Below are 17,596 nucleotides of genomic sequence, written 5' to 3'. Positions count from 1 at the left end.
TGGCATGCTCGACACCAGTTTAATGTAAGTAACTCACTACTCCTTATAAAATATTCTGAGACCCTGCTACCTCCCTCTTGTCCTATGAAGCCCATCTCTTTGGCCAAACTTTTAGTCATCCATCCTAATTTCCCCACCGCTTTGGCTTGACAGTCATTTCTTTCCGCACATCTTTCAAAAGTAACTTTTTTCTGCATTAAAGGTGTTATACAAACGTCAATTTCTCATCTGTGCTGTCTGTATGCTCTCTAAGGTTTTAATATCTCCTAAAATCCAAACTGCACAGAATACGTGAATTATTTGATTGGTTTATTGTCACGTGTACCGAAGTACAGTGGAAAGTATTGTTCCGCGTACAGTCCAGACAGATCATTCCATACATGAAAAAGCCAACTATTGCCAAACTTACCCATTCTAATTTACCAATCTACGTTCCATTTATAAACCATGTTTTCCTAGACTCAAATTTACAAAGAATTGTACAATTGTGAAAGGGTCTCTATTTACCCTTGTCTTTCTGTATCTTTTCATTGTATACTCCTATCCTAGACTGGATATTGTGTAATGAGAAAGGAACAATTGGCAATATACTTGTGCGAAGCCCATTGGGGATGAGCAACCATAACATGATAGAATTCTTCATCAAGATGCAGAGTGACGCAGTTGATTGTGAGATTAGGGTCCTGAATCTAAATAAAGGAAGCTACGATAGCATGAGGCGCGAGTCACCGAAGATGGATTGGGGAATTACTTAAAAGGGATGATGGTGGATAGGCAATGGCAAACCTTCAAATAGTGGATAGATGAACTGCAACAATTGTTCATTGCCCTGTTTCTGGCGCAAAAATAAAACGGGAACAGTGGCCAAACCATGGCTTACGAGGGAAGTTAGAGACAGTATTAGATCCAAGGAAGAGGCATACATTTTGGTCAGAGAAAACTGCAGGCCTGAGGATTGGGAGCAGTTTAGAATTTAGCAAAGGGATTGATTATTAATAATAATAATAACAACAATCTTTATTAGTGGGACAAGTAGGCTTACATTAACATTGCACTGAAATTACTTTGAAAATCCACACAGATGGGGAAAATGGAATACAAGAGTAAGCATGCAGGTTACATAAAAACTGATAGTCAGAGCTTCGATAGGTACATGAAGAGAAAAAGATTGGTGAAGACAATCAATTCTGACATATTCAGTCAGAAACAGGAATTTATAATGGAGAACAAAGAAAGGATAGACCAACTAAATCCATATTTTGCTTCTGTCTTCACAAGCAAGGACATAAATAATGTACCAGAAATGTTGGGAGCACAGGATTTAGCATTGTTGCTTCACAGCGCCAGGGTCCCAGGTTCAACTCCCGGCTTGGGTCACTGACTGTGCGGAGTCTGCAAATTCTCCCCATGTCTGTGTGAGTTTCCTCCGGGTGCCCAGGTTTCCTCCCACAAGTCCCGAAAGACATGCTGTTAGGTAATATGGATATTCTGAATTCTCCTTCTCTGTACCCGAACAGCGCCGTAGTCTGGCGACTAGGGGATTTTCACAATAACTTCATTGTTAAGCCTACTTGTGACAATAATAAAGATATAATGAGAGGGAGGAACGGAAGGAAATTTGTATTAATATGGAAATTGATGGGACTGAAGACCGATAAATCCCCAGGGCCTGATAATTTACATCCCAGAGTACTTAAAGAGGCCCAAGAAACAGTGGATGCATTGGTGGTCCTCTTTCAAGATTCTGAAGACTCTGAAACAGCTACTCCAGATTGGAGGGGAGCTAATGAAACCCAACTATTTAATACGGGAGGTAGAGAGAAAACTAGTCAGCCTGACGTCACTAATGGGGAAAATGCCAGATTTAATAGCAGAGCACTTGGAAAACAATGGTAGGATCAAAAGGGAAATCATGATTGACAAATCTGCTGGAACTTTCAGAGGATATAACTAGTAGAGTTGATATGGGGAATCCAGTGGATGTGGTTTATTTGGATTTTCAGAAGTCTTTCGATAAAGTCCCACATAAGAGATTAGCTGTAATACTAACGCGCATGGGATTGGTGTCATGTATTGAGATGGATAGAAAACCAGTTGGCAGATAGGAAACAAAGAGTAGGAATAAATGGGTCTTTTTCCAAATTGCAGGTAGTGTCTAGTGGGGTATCAGAGGTATCCGTGTTATTCACAATATATATTAATGATTTAGATGATGCATCTAAATGTAGTATCTCCAAATTTGCAAATGACACAAAGCTGGGTAGGAAGATGAGTTGTGAGGAGGATGCAGAGGTGCTTCAGTGCGATTTGGATAAGTTAAGTGGGCAAATGCATGGCAGATACAGTATAGTGCAGATAAATGAGTTATCTACTTTGGTAGCAAAAACAGGTAGGCAGATTATTACCCGAATGGCTATAGATTGAGAGAGGGGAATGTGCATTGAGTCCTGGGTGTTCTTGTACACCAGTCACTGAAAGTAAGCATGTAGGTGCAGCAGGCAGTAAAAAAGCAACTGATATGTTGGCCTCCATATCAAGAGGTTTTGAATACAGGAGCAGGGATATCTTACTGCAATTATACAGAGCCTTGATGAGACCACACCTGGAATATTGCACACAGTTTTGGCCTCCTTGTCTGACAAAGGATGTTCTTGCTATAGAGGGAGTGCAGCAAAGGTTTACCAGACCAATTCCTGGGATGGCAGAACTGACCTATGAAGATGATTGAGTTGGTTAAGATTATAATCACTGGAATTTAAAAGAATGAGGGGGGATCTTATAGAAACGTATAAAATTCTAACAGGACTAGGCAAGGTAGGTGCAGAAAGGACTCTCTCAATTGCAGGGGAGTCCAGAACCAGAGGTTACAGTCTGGGAATACAGCGTTAAAATATTTAGGACTGAAATAAGGAGAAATTGCTTCACCTAGTGAGGCTGCGGAATTCACTATCACAGAAATTAGTTGAGGCCAAAACATTTTATGGTTTCAAGGTTAGGGGCTAAAGGACCCAATTACAAGCAGGGAACAAGTTACTGAGTTGGGTGATCAGCCATGATCATAATGATGCAGCGATATGGTTGACTCTTAATTGCCTTTCCACTGAATTGGCCCAGCAAGCCATTCAGTTCAAGGGGACTTAGGGATGGGCAACAAATTCTGGCCCAGCCAGCAATGTCCACATCCCATGAACGAAGAAGAAAAAAGATTGGCGAAGCAGGTTCAAAGTGCTGAATGGCCTACTTCTGCACCTCGTTTCTATGTCTCATGTTTCATTCCAAATGCATTACTTCACTGCTATCCCTATTCAATTTGCTGCCAGGAATATCTATAAAAAAGATGTCTAGAGGGTATGCTTGCCCAAAGCTTTATATTCAGGTTGTGAGCAAACTGTGAGTTTGCGCTCACCATGTTTCAAGCGCAAACCATATTCATATTCTATATAAACATACTGAGGAAAAGCACATTTTGTATTGGTCCATACAGTACACAGTACTTTGAATCTTTCTCTAGTTCTAGCATCACACATTTACCCAATTTCCAGTCTGTTGATCAATTTAGCACTGATGCTGCTATATTTACATTTTTACTGCAGCCCTAAGCATTAATAGCAAGCATTCAGTACACCTTATTGGATGCCCTCTAAAATTAACATATGTATCAATTTATTCCTTTATCAATAGTCACTTTAAAAAAGGCATTAGCTTGTCAAACATGATTTGCAACTGTGCTGGTTGACCTTGACGCAATAATATCCAAACGTTCATTAACTTTATCTTGAGTAAACAAATTATAACAGTTTGTCCACAAGCTTACACTAACTGTTGTTTTGTTATCTAATTTATCTTCCTCCCCCTTGCACTGGGTCAAAATCCTGGAACCACCTGCCTCACAGCACTGTTGGTGTACACCACATACACTGTGGGAGTTCAAGGCCACAGCTCAGCACCACCTTCGCACAGGAATTTAGGGTTGCGAATAAATTATGGTCTAGCCAGTCCATATGAAAGAATATGTTTTATACATCAGCAGCCAGGAGTGTGTACCTACGGCCCACTGACAAATCTAAATTATTTTCTGTGAAATAATTTTTAATAATTGTTCGATAGCCTTCATCAGTGCTCCTAAGTATATAATTTTAAATTTCTAAAAACTAACAAGATTTCAAGCCAATTAGCAACCAAGAGACGGCCTATGGTTGAAAGGAGAGGACATGGCTGAGGTACTAAATAAGCAATTTGCATCTTTCTTTGCCAATGAAAAAAAAGATACCAAAGTCATCAGGAAATCGGAGGTAGCTGAAACAATAATCCAAGACAAAGATGTCACCTGGGCAAGTATGGATTTTTAAGCAAAGTCAGCAGATTTGTTAATGCAAACTGTGTTCCACTAACTTCATAGGAGGTTTTTAAAAAATGTGTCAACAGGGAGGGTTGATAAGGGTAATGTTGTTGATGAGTTATACTTGGGGCTTAAGTGTCATATAGGCTAGTCAGCAAACTTGAAGCCGAGGAATAAAAGGGACAGTAGCAACATGGACTCAAATTTGGCTGAGTCACAATAGTAGTGGCAAATTATTCTTTTTAAGCCTGGAGGAAGGGAAACCCCACTGTTTCCCTTCCTCCAGGCTTAAAAAGAATAATTCGCCACTACTACCACCATTTTTGGAATTTAGGTTGCTTATTACAAATTTTTGCAAATTATTTTTTTTGGCTCAAAAAAGACGGTCTTATCAGGAGTAGATTGTATACAGGTGCAAGTTTGGTTTCTTTCCTTGCTCAGTGTTATTTACCCTACTGCGTTTCCCAAAAACAAATCAAGCAATGTTATAGAATGGAAGTCAGGGAAAATTATGTTCAAAGCAAGTATGGAACTATGATGTTGTTGCTATTACAGAGACCTGGTTGAGGGAAGGACAAGATTGGCAGCTAAACGTTCCAGGATTTAGATGTTTCAGGCAGGATAGAGGAGGAAGTAAAAGGGGTGGCGGAGTTGCGCTACTGGTTCGGGAGAATATCACAGCTGTACTACGGGAGAACACCGCAGAGGGCAGCGAGGCTATATGGGTAGAGATCAGGAATAAGAAGGGTGCAGTCACAATGTTGGGGGTTTACTACAGGCCTCCCTGTAGTACTTATTAGCAACTCAATAAGATCACCTGAGACAAAAATATTCTCAGAGACCAACTTGCCTTCAAGATTAAAACGGCACTACACAGGAATGTTATAAAATTAAATTTGACACTGAACCACATTAAGAGATATTAGATAACCAAACTCATGGTTAAAGGAGTAGATTTTAAGAATGTCTTTGAGGTTTGTGGATGGAATTCCAGAGCTTCGGCCTTGAGAGCTGAAGGCCCAATGGTGTAATATTTTTTTAATGGTTCCTCCTGAGAAGCCCAGACACTCGGGTGGTTGTCGGGCTGGAGGATATTATTACGGTAGGAGGGGAAAGGCCATGTAAGAATTTGAAAACAAGGATGAGAATTTTAAATTCAAGCTGTTATTTACCCAGATTAAACGGTTACAGTGAAGCATAGGGTAGGTGAACAGGACTTGGTGCAAGTAAGGACATAGACAGATAACCTCAGTTTACTGAGAATCGTGAAGACTGCTATATAAAGGAAAAATCTTTCTTTCCTTACAACCTTGTTGTCATATCTAACAGAGATCAGCTTCAGAACACATTTCCATGCCATCACTAAGACTGCTTACCTCCATAACCTCACAAACTCCACACCTTCCTCAACTCAGCTGAAACTCTCATCCGTATATTTGGTCTAGACATGACTATTCCAATCCACTCCCAGTTTGTCTTTCTACCCCCCATCAACTTCAGGACATCAAACATTCTGACATCAGTGTCTGCATCACACCAAGTCCTGTGGGTGCTCACTGGCCTATTTTAAAATTCATTTCAATATTAATTTAATGCATTTCAAATTTTCAACTTATTTTCAAATTCCTCGATGGCTTCAATCTACCTCTGTAATCTCCTCCATACCCAAAACCCTTCAATATTTCTGCTTTTTTAATTCCGATCTCAGAACATTCCCTGATTTTAATCATCCCACCATTGTCAATCCTGCTTTCAGCTGCAAAACCCTAAGCTCCAGAACGTCCTTTTATCATCCTTTAAGATGGTCCATTCAATCCGTCTCTTTAACCATTTGAACATCTGCTTCAATGTTTCCTATGTGGACAGAGTCAAGTTTTGCTCTCTAACTCGCATGTGAAGTCCCCTTTGTACATTTTATTTCATCAAAGCTGCTATATAAATACAAATTGTTTTGTAAAAAAAAAAATCATTTAGACTTGAATGGGAAAGCCCCAAATTTCTCTGACATGTTTAGTGGGCATCTATCTAGCTGCTTGGTGTAATGTTGAGTTGCTCAGCAAGATAATGAAGCTTCAGGACAACTCTGTCAGCAACTTCCTGATTTCCATGTTAAACTGCGCGTTTGTGATTGCTGTCCAACTGACTCTTAAATAATGGTGAATGCTGATAGCCTCACTGATATTTATACTACAAAATCCGAACCATTGACTTACTTGGGGATGACAGTGGGCTGCACAGCACACAAGCCTCAAACAAAGGCATGGTAGCACTTAAATGTCTTATCTTGGATACGAATAGGAAAGCACCTTGTGAATGTCAGGCAATTAACTACAAGCAAGAAAAAGAAACCAGCGAGCATTAGTTATCCTTGTACAACTAAGAACTGGCTATAAAGTAAGCATGGAAAAAGCCTCAATGCTGGTTACCAGCCTGTCCTCTCAGGGTCAGGTGCACAGGGAGATTCTAGGAATGGGGGGAAAAAAGAGAGCAAAACAAAAGTATCAATGCAAAACATTCAATATGAAAATGAATCATTTGTAATTTTAATTCACAGTCAGACAGCATGCGCTGGTATTATGCCTACTAAAATGTAGATGGATTTGATTTGGAATCAATTTTACAATAGCCTTGGTTCAATTTCTGGATGACGACTTTGTTGCTCCATGAGTCCGAGTTCTCTTTAAGCAATAAGAATTTACTGCCAAATTCACTTTGCTTTCCCATCAAATTTGCATAAAAAGCAAATACAGAACACAAGAGGTATGTACAGTTCACAGCACAATATCAGTTAAAAAACTGATTCTTTGACTTCTGGTGGCGGCATGGAATGGCTCCCGCTCGAGGTAGAATTTTTTGATCCTTCCCCACCCGAATTGTGTGGTGTTGATGGTAAGAAATGCTTGAGTACTGGGGGAATGTAATACTCTAGTGGAACTGGCTTATGGCTCATTGAATGAGAAAGAGGCAGCAGCGGAGTGTAATAGTGGTGCGACACAGGAAAAGATGGCAGAGCGCTGCATGCCCAGTGGTCTACGGAGCAGTTAGTGGAATTCCTCAACAGCAAGTTCCAGCAGCAAAGAGGAAGGAGGCTGAAGAGGACCTGGCTAAGGTGGTGGAGCCACGTAGGACAGCGATTGAGTGCGTGGAGCAGAGGCGATCCAAAAGATGGAGGAGTCAGTAGGGGAGCACGAGGACCGGTTGACCTCGCTGGAGGAAGAGATGGGGGAGCAATCAAAAAAGACTGAGGAGAAGTTGGAGGATCTTGAGAACCGCTCCAGAAGACAAAAGCTCCAGATCGTGGGGATGCCGAAGGGCATTGAAGGAGTGCAGGCCGCAAAATACATGGAGAACATTGGGGGGGGGGGGGGGGGGGGGGGGGGGGGGGTTTGGCCGCTCTCTCTCTCTAGGTGGACCGAGCACACAGGGCTGAGGAGAAGGCCACAGGTGGGGAAGCCACTGAGGGAGATTGTTGGTGAGGCTGCAATTGTTTTCTCGGTAGAAGATTATCAGGTGGGTGAGGCAGACAAAGGAGGGCACGAGAGGAGAACGAGCAGGAAGGGGGACAGGGAGTCCCCTTCTCCTTGATTAATTGTCCCCACAAGCAGCTCCGCACCAAACTTCTTATAGAACTTGGCTGGGAACCTATCCGACCCAGGGCCTTCCGCACCTGAATTGAGCCCATGCAGTCCATCACCTACCTCAGCCCAATCGGAGCCCCCAGCCTTGCACCCTCTCCTCCTCCTCCCATGGGAACTCCAGCCCATCCAAGAACCGCCTCATGCCTTCCTCGCCAGGCAGAGGCGGTGACTCATACAGTCTTTTGTAAAAGACCTCCAACACCGCATTCTCCCTTTCTTGATTCAAATCTCCCTCATCGCTGCCTGTTTCGTTAGTTGGTGCACCACAACCTGTTGGCTTCCACCCCCCCCCCCCCCCCCCCCCCCCCCCCCCCCCCCCCATACTCGTACACTGCAACTGCACTACTATCTTCACTATGGACACCAGCTCAAACTCAATCTGGACTCTCTACCTCTCCTTCGACAATCCTAAGCCTCAAAATAACTCATGTCCAACCTCAAAATCGCTTCCACTAGTCTTGCCATCTCTGCTCGTGGCTGGTTTGAAATTAACTCCCTGCTAACCACTGCTTTGAGCATGGTGTGGTGTGGTGGCTGCATCCTCCCCCCCCCCCCCCCCCCCCCCCCCCCCACCATATCGTTAAGATCCACATATCCCCAGATGGTAGCCCTCACCCGATCGTACCTCCTCATCTGCTGACAACTCCACATCCAACCCCCAACCCCCCCCCCCCCCCCCCCCCCCCCACCACTCGCAAATCCACCCAGTGCGGCACTTGGTCTGAAACCACGATAGCAGAGTACAGATAAGACTGATGAACTTAGTGTTGGTCAGCACATGGAATTCTGACAATATTGCAATCCCAGAAACTTGGTTGAATGAGGTTTCAGATGTGATTGGGGGGGGGGGGGGGGGGGGGGGGGTGTAAGAAGTGCAGGAGGAATTGCATTACTGATGAGTGAGAACATCACGGCAGTACTCAGGAATGACATCTTAGTAGGTTCCAGGGCAGCACGGTAGCGCAGTGGGTTAGCCCTGCTGCCTCACGGCACCGAGGTCCCAGGTTCGATCCCGGCTCTGTGTCACTGTGTGGAGTTTGCACAGACCCATGTCTGCGTGGGTTTTGCCCCCATAACCCAAAGATGTGCAGCTAGGTGGATTTGCCATGCTAAATTGCCCCTTAATTGGAAAAAATGAATTTTTTAAAATCTTAGTAGGTTCCTATAATTAAGCCACATGTGTAGAACTTAGAAATAAAGAGGGCGATCACATTGCTGGGAGTGTACTATAGGCCCCCAAACAGTCAGGGAGCGATAGAAGGGCATATGTAGGCAAATCTCTGAGAATTGTAAGAAAAATTGGGTAATAGTAGGGGATTTCAACTTCCCCAATGTTAACTAGGATAGTCAAAGTGTGAAATACTCAAAGGGGCAGAAATCTAAAAATGCATCCAGGAGAGCTTTTTATGTCAATACGTAAAGTAAAGTCCTACAAGGGATGGGTGGGTGCTGGATCTGGTTTTAGAGAATAAAGCTGGGCCAGTGGGTGAAGTTGTGTGTGTGTGTGTGTGTGTGTGTGTGTGTGTGTGTGTGTGGTGGGGTGGGGCACTTTGGAAACAGTGACTACACCGAATTCAGTAGAATTGAAGGTTGTTATGGAAAGGGACAAAGATAGACCAGAAATTAAAGGTTCTTAATTGGGGGAAGGTCAATTTTAATTAAAAAAAAGACAGGATTTTTCACATGTTAACTGAGGGCAGCTACCTGTAGGAAAATCTACATCAGAGCAGTGGGTTTCATTCAAAAATGAAACAGACGGGCCAAAACGTTCCCATGATAGTGAAGGGTGGGATAAATAAGTCCAGAAAACGCTGGACGCCAAGAGATATCCAGGGTTTAATAAAGGGGGAAAAAAAGGAAGTTTATGACAGATACCGAGGACTCAAAACAGAGGACGCCCTCGGAGTATAGAAAGTACAGTGGGTTAGTCGAGAAAGAAATTAGGAAAGCAAAGAGGGGGCATGAAAAAGCATTGGCAGGTAAAATAGAGGAAAATCCATAAGAATATTACGGACAGGAGGTTGACCAGGGTAAGAGTAGGGTCCTTTAGGGACCAATGCAGCAATTTGTGTGGGGAACCGCAAAATATAGGTGAAGTTTCAAATGAGTATTTTGCATCTGTGTTCACTGCGGAGAAGGATGATGTAGGCATAGAAAACAGGGAGGTGCCTTGTGATTTACTTGAACAACTTAACATTGAGAGGGAGGAGGTATTAAGTTTTAATAAGCCTAAAAGTGGATAAATCCCCGGGGCCAGATAAGATGTTGCTGTGAGAGGTAAAGGAGGAGATTTCAGCAGCTCTGATAAAGTTTTCAAATCTTCTCTGGCCACAGGAGAGGTGCCAGAGAACTGGAGAACAGTTAATGCGGTGCCGTTATTCAAGAAGTGAGTGAAGTAGGGACGAACCAGGAAATTACAGGCCAGAGAGTCCAACTTTAGGGAAACTAACTACTGGAAAAAATTCTGAGTGACAGAATTCATCTCCACTTGGAGAGGCAAGCATTAATCAAGGACAGTCAGCATGGTTTTATTAAGGGGAGATAATGCTTTACAAATCTGATTGAATTTTTTTGAGGTGACTAGGTATGTAAATGAAGGTAGTGCAGTTGATGCGGTCTACATTGACTTTAGTAGGGCTTTTAATAAGGTCCCACATGGGCGCCTGATGAAAAAGCAAAGAGTCAATGAGATCCAGGGCAATTTAGCAAACTGGATCCAAAGCTGGCTTAGTGGAGATGCCTGCATTGGACTGGGGTGAGCACAGTAAGAAGTCTTGCAACACCAGGTTAAAGTCCAACAGGTTTGTTTCGAATCACTAGCTTTCGGAGCACTGCGCCTTCCTCAGATGAGTGGTAGGATGCAGAGGGAGATAATTGAAGGTTGTTTTTGTGACGGGAAGCCTGTGTTCAGTGGTGTTCCACAGGTATCGGTGCTTATTGTTTATAGTGTACATTAATGATTTGCATGTGAATGTAGGAGGCATGATAAGTAAGCTTGCAAATGACACAAAATTTGGTGGTATGGTAAATAGTGAGGAGCAAGGCCTTAGATTACAGGACAATATAACCTGGCTGGATAGCTGGGCAGAAGAGTGGCAAATGGAATTTAACCATGAAAGGTGTGAGGTGATGCATTTTGGGAGGACTAACAAGGCAAGGGACTATATAATGAATGACTGGACCTGAGGAAGAGTGCAGAGGTTCAAAGGGACATTAATGTGTTGGTTCACAGATCTCTAAAGACAAGTAGATAAGATGGTTAAGGCGGCCTATGGGGTTCTTGCTTCTATTAACCGAGGCACTGAATACAGGGGCAGGGAGGTTATGCTGAAGCTGTATAAAACACTGATTAGACCCTAGCTGGAGTAGTGTGTGCAGTTTGGTCACCACATTATAGAAAGCAAGTAATTGCACTGGAGGGGTTTCAGAGGATGCTGCATGGGCTGGATCACTTCAGCTATTAACAGAGACTGGATAGGCTGGGGTTGTTTTCCCTGCAGCAGAGAAGGCTGAGGGGGGTCCCTGATTGAGGTGTATAAAATTGAGGGACATACATAGGGTAGATGGGAAGGCACTTTTTCCTCTTAGTGGAGGGGTCAATAACCAAGAGCATAGATTTAAGATAAGGGGCAGGAGGTTTAGAGGGGATACGAATAATTACTTTTCACCCAAACGGTGGTTGGAATCTGGAACTCTCTGCCTGAAAGAGTGGTAGAGGCGGGGACCCTCACATCTTTTTGGTAGTATTTAGATGAGCACCTGAAATGCCATTGCATACAAGGCTACGGACCAAGTGCTGGAAAATTAGATTAGAATAGTGAAGTACCTGGTGGTTAGCGCAGATGCGATGGGCCGAAGGGCCTCTTTCCATGCTGTAAAACTCTGACTCTATGATAAAGGAAGATACATAGAGTTAGGCCACAATTCAGCCATGATCTCACTAAATGGAAAGAGGGCCTGCTAATTTTGGGAATTATCATAGTTAATTGTCTTTCCCACTCTCTAGTACTTTTCTCATATCCTCTTCTGAAAGAGCACTAACAAAAACAAAGTCATTTCAATTCACATGTTTACCTGAAAGTCATACATAGATGAATAAACCAGTTGTCAAGGAAAACTGAAAAGCAAAAACATATTGTGACACAAGCAAAATCAGTGAAGATTTTACTTATAAACAATGTTGGCTCAATGAATGGGTTCCCTCTCGAGCTTAAGGTCTGCATCGACCCTAAGCCCACTCCTATGCCCTACCCCGTAACCACGTGCATTGACGATGCCAATCCACCTAACCTAACCTGCACATCTTCGGACACTAAAGGGCAGTTGATCATGCCCAATCCACCTAACCTCTAAATCTTTGGATTACGCTGAGGAAACCCACGCAGACATAGGGAGAAGGTGCAGACCGCACACAGTCACCCAAGGCCAGAATCAAGCACAGGTCCCTGGTGCTGTGCGGCATCAGTGCTAACCACTGTACTACTGTGTCCAATGAAAGAAAGAGCTACACAGTAGTATAGTGGTTAGCACTGTGGCTTCACTTCGCCAGGCTCACAGGTTCGATTCCCCACTAGGTCACTGTCTGTGCGGAGTCTGCACATTCTCCGTGTGTCTGTCGGTTTCCTCTGGATGCTCCGGTTTCCTCCCACAGTCCAAAGATGTGCAGGTTAGGTGGATTGGCCATGCTAAATTGCCCTTAGTGTTCAAAAAGGTTAGGAGGGATTATTGGGTTAGGAGTATTGGGTGGAAGTGAGGGCTTAAGTGGGTCGGTGCAGACTCGATGGGCCAAATGGCCTTCTTCTGCACTGTACGTTCTATGTTCTAATATTTTAAAAAAGCCAGTCAATCCCCCTTTGATACTGTTGAATGAGAAGGGTCTGTTGGTTAGGACATCAGATAATTCTTCAAATAACACCATAACATCTGAATCAAACCAAGTATACAGAGCCTCAATTTAACAAATTTGACTCAAACCCACCTTCAAAGATGATCACTTTCGCCATTACTGTGAGGAAATATCAGCCTCTGCCAACAGCAGAGTTTGAACACCAGAACTTCTGACTCAGATACAAGAGTGCTACCAATTAAGCCTAGCCAACCCTAGGGAACAATAGCATAATGATTTTACTGGACTACTAATCCAACGGCCTAGGCTAATGATGACTGAATGAGTAAAGAAAAGCAACAGCCACAAAGTTACTGTGAAACCAGTGATAATCTTGCATACATCAAATAAATATTTTGCTTATGTAGCCTGAAAATAATGGCAATTGAAGGTAATGAAAATAAGATCAGATACGTATAAATTCATGGCAACACGCCATATAGTATAGTGTGTTCATTGGTGGCACAAATTCTGTCATGGCAACATTTGCTCTGCTATGGCTGATTTTCTGCATTCAACTCATCCTTCAGAGCTGAATTCCAAGACATTATCTTGGACACTCATGATACAAGACCACTAAAACCAAATCCCTTCGGCAACATCTGAACAGCTAGACAACACAGCCAAGATATGAAAAGGATATACTGGTATATATAGTATCTATACAATAAACATTTCCAAACCGAGGCTGTGTGGATTACCTAAAAGTAACAAAAATCACAAGCTTGCTATAATCAAACTCAGGTACAAATGTCAAGCATTAGGTGGCCATGATACACTCTTGAAAGTCTACTGGTTTCAGTAAGGAATGGCATTCTTATGGAAAATAATTTTATTTCTCTAAAGTCCATCATAAATTGATACATTTACAATTAGATACAAGATTTGCCTAGATTCTCAAAACTTCACTGATGTACCTGTATCATCCAAACTCCCAACATTGAACTGTAGTCTCAGTGCTCAGTCTTATACTGTATATACATTTGATATGTTAAAAAATTGAAACCACGTCAAATGAAAACAATGCTGAAAAGATGATGCAAAACTGGAAGGCTGCATTATTGTATTGGATAAACAAAAATGGATTGCCCAAGTCCTAAAGTATTACCATCTAGAGAATAAAAAATTGCAGAAGGGAATCTCACATGAAAATAAACCTAGCAAGTTTCAGATGACGTAGAATCATTAAGCATAATTAGAACACTTAACAATATTAGGTTACAGATTTTTGGATATTTCAGGGGTTTCCTGTCAACAACTCTATGCCAACACTGAATCACTCCACAGTGCATTAATCTCTTATGCAGTCTAATAAAAAAATGCTGAATTTGAATTACCAAACAACTCACATTTGCTCCACCTTCATGCAAGGAACTTTGAATTAGCAGGGCAGCACAGTGGGTAGCACTGTTGCTTCACAACTCCAGGGTCCCAGGTTCAATTCCCGGCTTGGGTCACTGTCTGTGCAGAGTCTGCATGTTCTTCCTGTTATTGAGTGGGTTTCCTCCGGATGCACTCGTTTCCTCCCACAAGTCCCGAAAGATGTGCCGTTAGGTAATTTGGACATCCTGAATTATCCCTCTGTGTACCCGAACAGGCGCTGGAATGTGGCGACTAGGGGCTTTTCACCGTAACTTCATTGCAGTGTTAATGTATGCCTACTTGTGACAATAAAGATTATTATTAACTGCATTATAAACTGCAATACACAATTATCCAGAAAACAATTCAAATTTAAAGAGTGTTGCTTATTGCATTAAAGATGGGCGTGTAAACTTCCACCATAATAACAATCTTTATGAGTCCCACAAGTAGGCTTACATTAACGCTGCAATGAAGTTATTGTGAAAATCCCCTAGTCGCCACACTACTGCGCCTGTTGGGGTACATGGAGGGAAAATTCAGAATGTCCAATTCACCGAACAAGTACATCTTTGGGGACTTGTGGGAGGAAACTGGAGCATCTAGAGGAAACCCATGTAGACAGTGGCCCAAGCCGGGAATCGAATCCAGGTTCCCTGGCACTGTGAAACAACAGTGCTAACCACTACCGCCCTCCATATTCCCCATCACCACAATTTCCTGTCAAGATTCAAATCTCCAATGCTTTGCGACAGCCGTGGATCTCAACCCTTCATAAATTACAATTCAATAAAAACATCTCAGCAAGCATCCTCTTTCACAAAATGCTCCAAGTTCCTATCACACCCAATCCACCACCCAACTCAAAATAATCAATCTCCTTCAAAATTGGGTCGCTTTACATTTCCTATCCTCTCCGCCTTTGGCAACAGCTTGGTGTTTAAAGGGCTTTAATTTCCAATACACAGATGGCACTTGGACAATAACACTTTTAATACGCTTTATTACATGTTCGAACTGCTATTACCCCTTCCCGATCTACTCCAGCAACAGAATGACAGATTACATCCTTCTAAACTTAGATTGTTTGAGAGTTCTATTATCGTGCTGCCGGGAGTTACAACCCGAGGCGAAGACTGTTTCACAAGAAACATTGAAGAACAAAGAATAGTACAGCACAGGAACAGGCCCTTGGACCCTCCAAGCATGTGCCGACCATGCTGCCCGTCTAAACTAAAATCTTCTACACTTCCTGGGTCCGTATCCCTCTATTCCCATCCTATTCATCTATCTGTCATGATGCCACACTACCAGAAGGATGTGGAGGCTTTAGAGAGGGTGCAGAAGAGATTTACCAGGATGTTGCCTGGTATGGAGGGCATTAGCTATGAGGAGCGGTTGAATAAACTCGGTTTGTTCTCACTGGAATGACGGAGGTTGAGGGGCGACCTGATAGAGGTCTACAAAATTATGAGGGGAATAGACAGAGTGGATAGTCAGAGGCTTTTCCACAGGGTAGAGGGGTCAATTACTAGGGGGCATAGGTTTAAGGTGAGAGGGGCAAGGTTTAGAGGAGATGTACGAGGCAAGTTTTTTTTTTACAGAGGGTAGTGGATGCCTGGAACTCGCTGCCGGAGGAGGTGGTGGAAGCAGGGATGATAGTGACATTTAAGGAGCATAAAAGAACAAAGTAAAGTACAGCACAGGAACAGGCTCTTCGGCCCTCCAAGCCCATGCCAATCATGCTGCCCGTTTAAACAAATCTTCTACACTTCCTGGGTCTGTATCCCTCTATTCCCATCCTATTCATGTACTTGACAACACAATCGCTGAACATTGTAGCGATAAATGGACAGGTCATGGCCAGCACAAAGATCTGATAAATACTGTACTAAGAAACCATCAAGAACTGTGAGCAACTTATATCATGTACAACATATCATTCAGTTGAATTGAAAGCATGAGCCTTGGCTTGATAGCAGAATTTTTAAATGAATCACGGGTCAATGGTTCAAGTTACATTCTACAGACTGGAGTGCAATCTAAGTTGACACAGAGTAAATGTTGAACCGAGGGAAGCTATTTTCTTCTGGATGAGGCGTGAAAACAAGGCAAAATCTGCCTGCCCAAGCGAAAGCAGAAGATGCCATGGCACTGTGAAGGGCAGGGACTGTCTTGGTTAGCATTTATCTCTCAGTCAACACCAATAAGACTCGCTTTTATTTATCATACTGCTCTCTGTGGGACCTTGTAAAAGCAAATTACTGCGGATGCTGGAATCTGAAACGAAAGAGAAAGTGCTGGAAAATCTCAGCAGGTCTAGCATCTGTAGGGAGAGAAAAGCTAACGTTTCGAGTCCAATGACTCTTTGTCAAAGACTGTGGGACCTTACTGTGTTTCCTAGATTGCAACAGTGTGAAGGGCGAGATATAAAAATGCTCTTTATTGGTTGTAAAGCAATGATGATACAATTTTACAACAGTTGGCACTTCTTCGTGTCACTTCCTAAACATTTCAATTAATCCCTTAAACTGCCTAGTGTTGGAAGTGCACGAGAGAGAACCCACCGCCTGAACTTCAATAACAAGTGAGGCCGACTCCCGGAGCTAGCTGCTGGGGCTGGGGCGAAGCATTGTCCCGGCAAAGGATCTTCCTCCAGCCTCGGTTAACCGGCGGGTCAGCGACATGAGCGACAGCAGGAGGCGACCCTTGGCAGCCCAGAGGGCTGCGGTGGGTGCGGTCAGCTCCCACTCAGTGCCCCCACAGGATCCCCGCCCACGGCCACAGACAGCCCCGGCCTAGTGCCGGCCGGCATCGGGCTCTGCCCCTGGCAGGAACGGCTCTCTCTCTCTTCCCCTCCTCCCCAACATTGCTTTCACTCCCGCTCCGGCCTCACCAGGTATCGCCCTTCTTCAACGGTGTCTTCATCAGCGCCGCGGTGTCGGCGCGCTGCGTCTCCAGCTCGGCTGCTCCGCCCTCCGCCATGTTCGCTAGCAACCGCGCGGGGCATGCCGGAAACCCCGGCCCAGCCAGCCGGCGTCAAACGACGGCGCCAAAGAGCGCGCCGGCGTCAGGAGTCACCCTTCACTGGGAGGACGGCGCCTCCTCATCTCCCAACGCTGGAGGACCCATGGGCCTCCCAGCGCTCCACTGCGAAAAGCGGACGGAGTGAATCCAATCTGTCACACTTCAGGGTTGCCAACCCCACCAGGATTGGACTGGAGTCTTCAGGAATTGAAGATCGATCTCTGGGAAGCTGCTGTGTTTAATCCTGGAGAAGAATCATGGGGAAATGTAATTTTCTCTCTAAATCTTTGAACATTTCTCTTTACCAAATATAAAAAAATATTGAAAATGAGAGGGGGAAATACT

At 43.7% G+C, this 17,596-nt stretch overlaps 1 protein-coding gene across 5 annotated transcripts in view; it reads right to left on the bottom strand.

Moving 5' to 3' along the window:
• The window catches only part of LOC119954635 (ubiquitin carboxyl-terminal hydrolase 15-like), a 121,069-nt gene extending 103,806 nt beyond the window's left edge, over positions 1-17,263 (bottom strand). For 3 of the 5 annotated variants that reach the window (XM_038779975.1, XM_038779976.1, XM_038779982.1), the window contains exon 1: positions 17,121-17,263. In XM_038779975.1, coding sequence (XP_038635903.1) covers positions 17,121-17,209 — 89 coding nt within the window. In that variant the 5' untranslated portion in view covers positions 17,210-17,263. Of the gene's footprint in view, positions 1-14,211; positions 14,355-17,120 lie in introns of those variants that run through there. The other 2 variants (XM_038779979.1, XM_038779977.1) reach the window with 2 other exon arrangements.
• Between the last annotated feature and the right edge of the window lie 333 nt (positions 17,264-17,596).

This window comes from Scyliorhinus canicula, chromosome 20 (assembly GCF_902713615.1).
Source record: "Scyliorhinus canicula chromosome 20, sScyCan1.1, whole genome shotgun sequence".
Taxonomy (NCBI): domain Eukaryota; kingdom Metazoa; phylum Chordata; class Chondrichthyes; order Carcharhiniformes; family Scyliorhinidae; genus Scyliorhinus; species Scyliorhinus canicula.
Note: the sequence above shows the minus strand (reverse complement) of the source record. Positions and strands in the feature narration are given on the sequence as shown.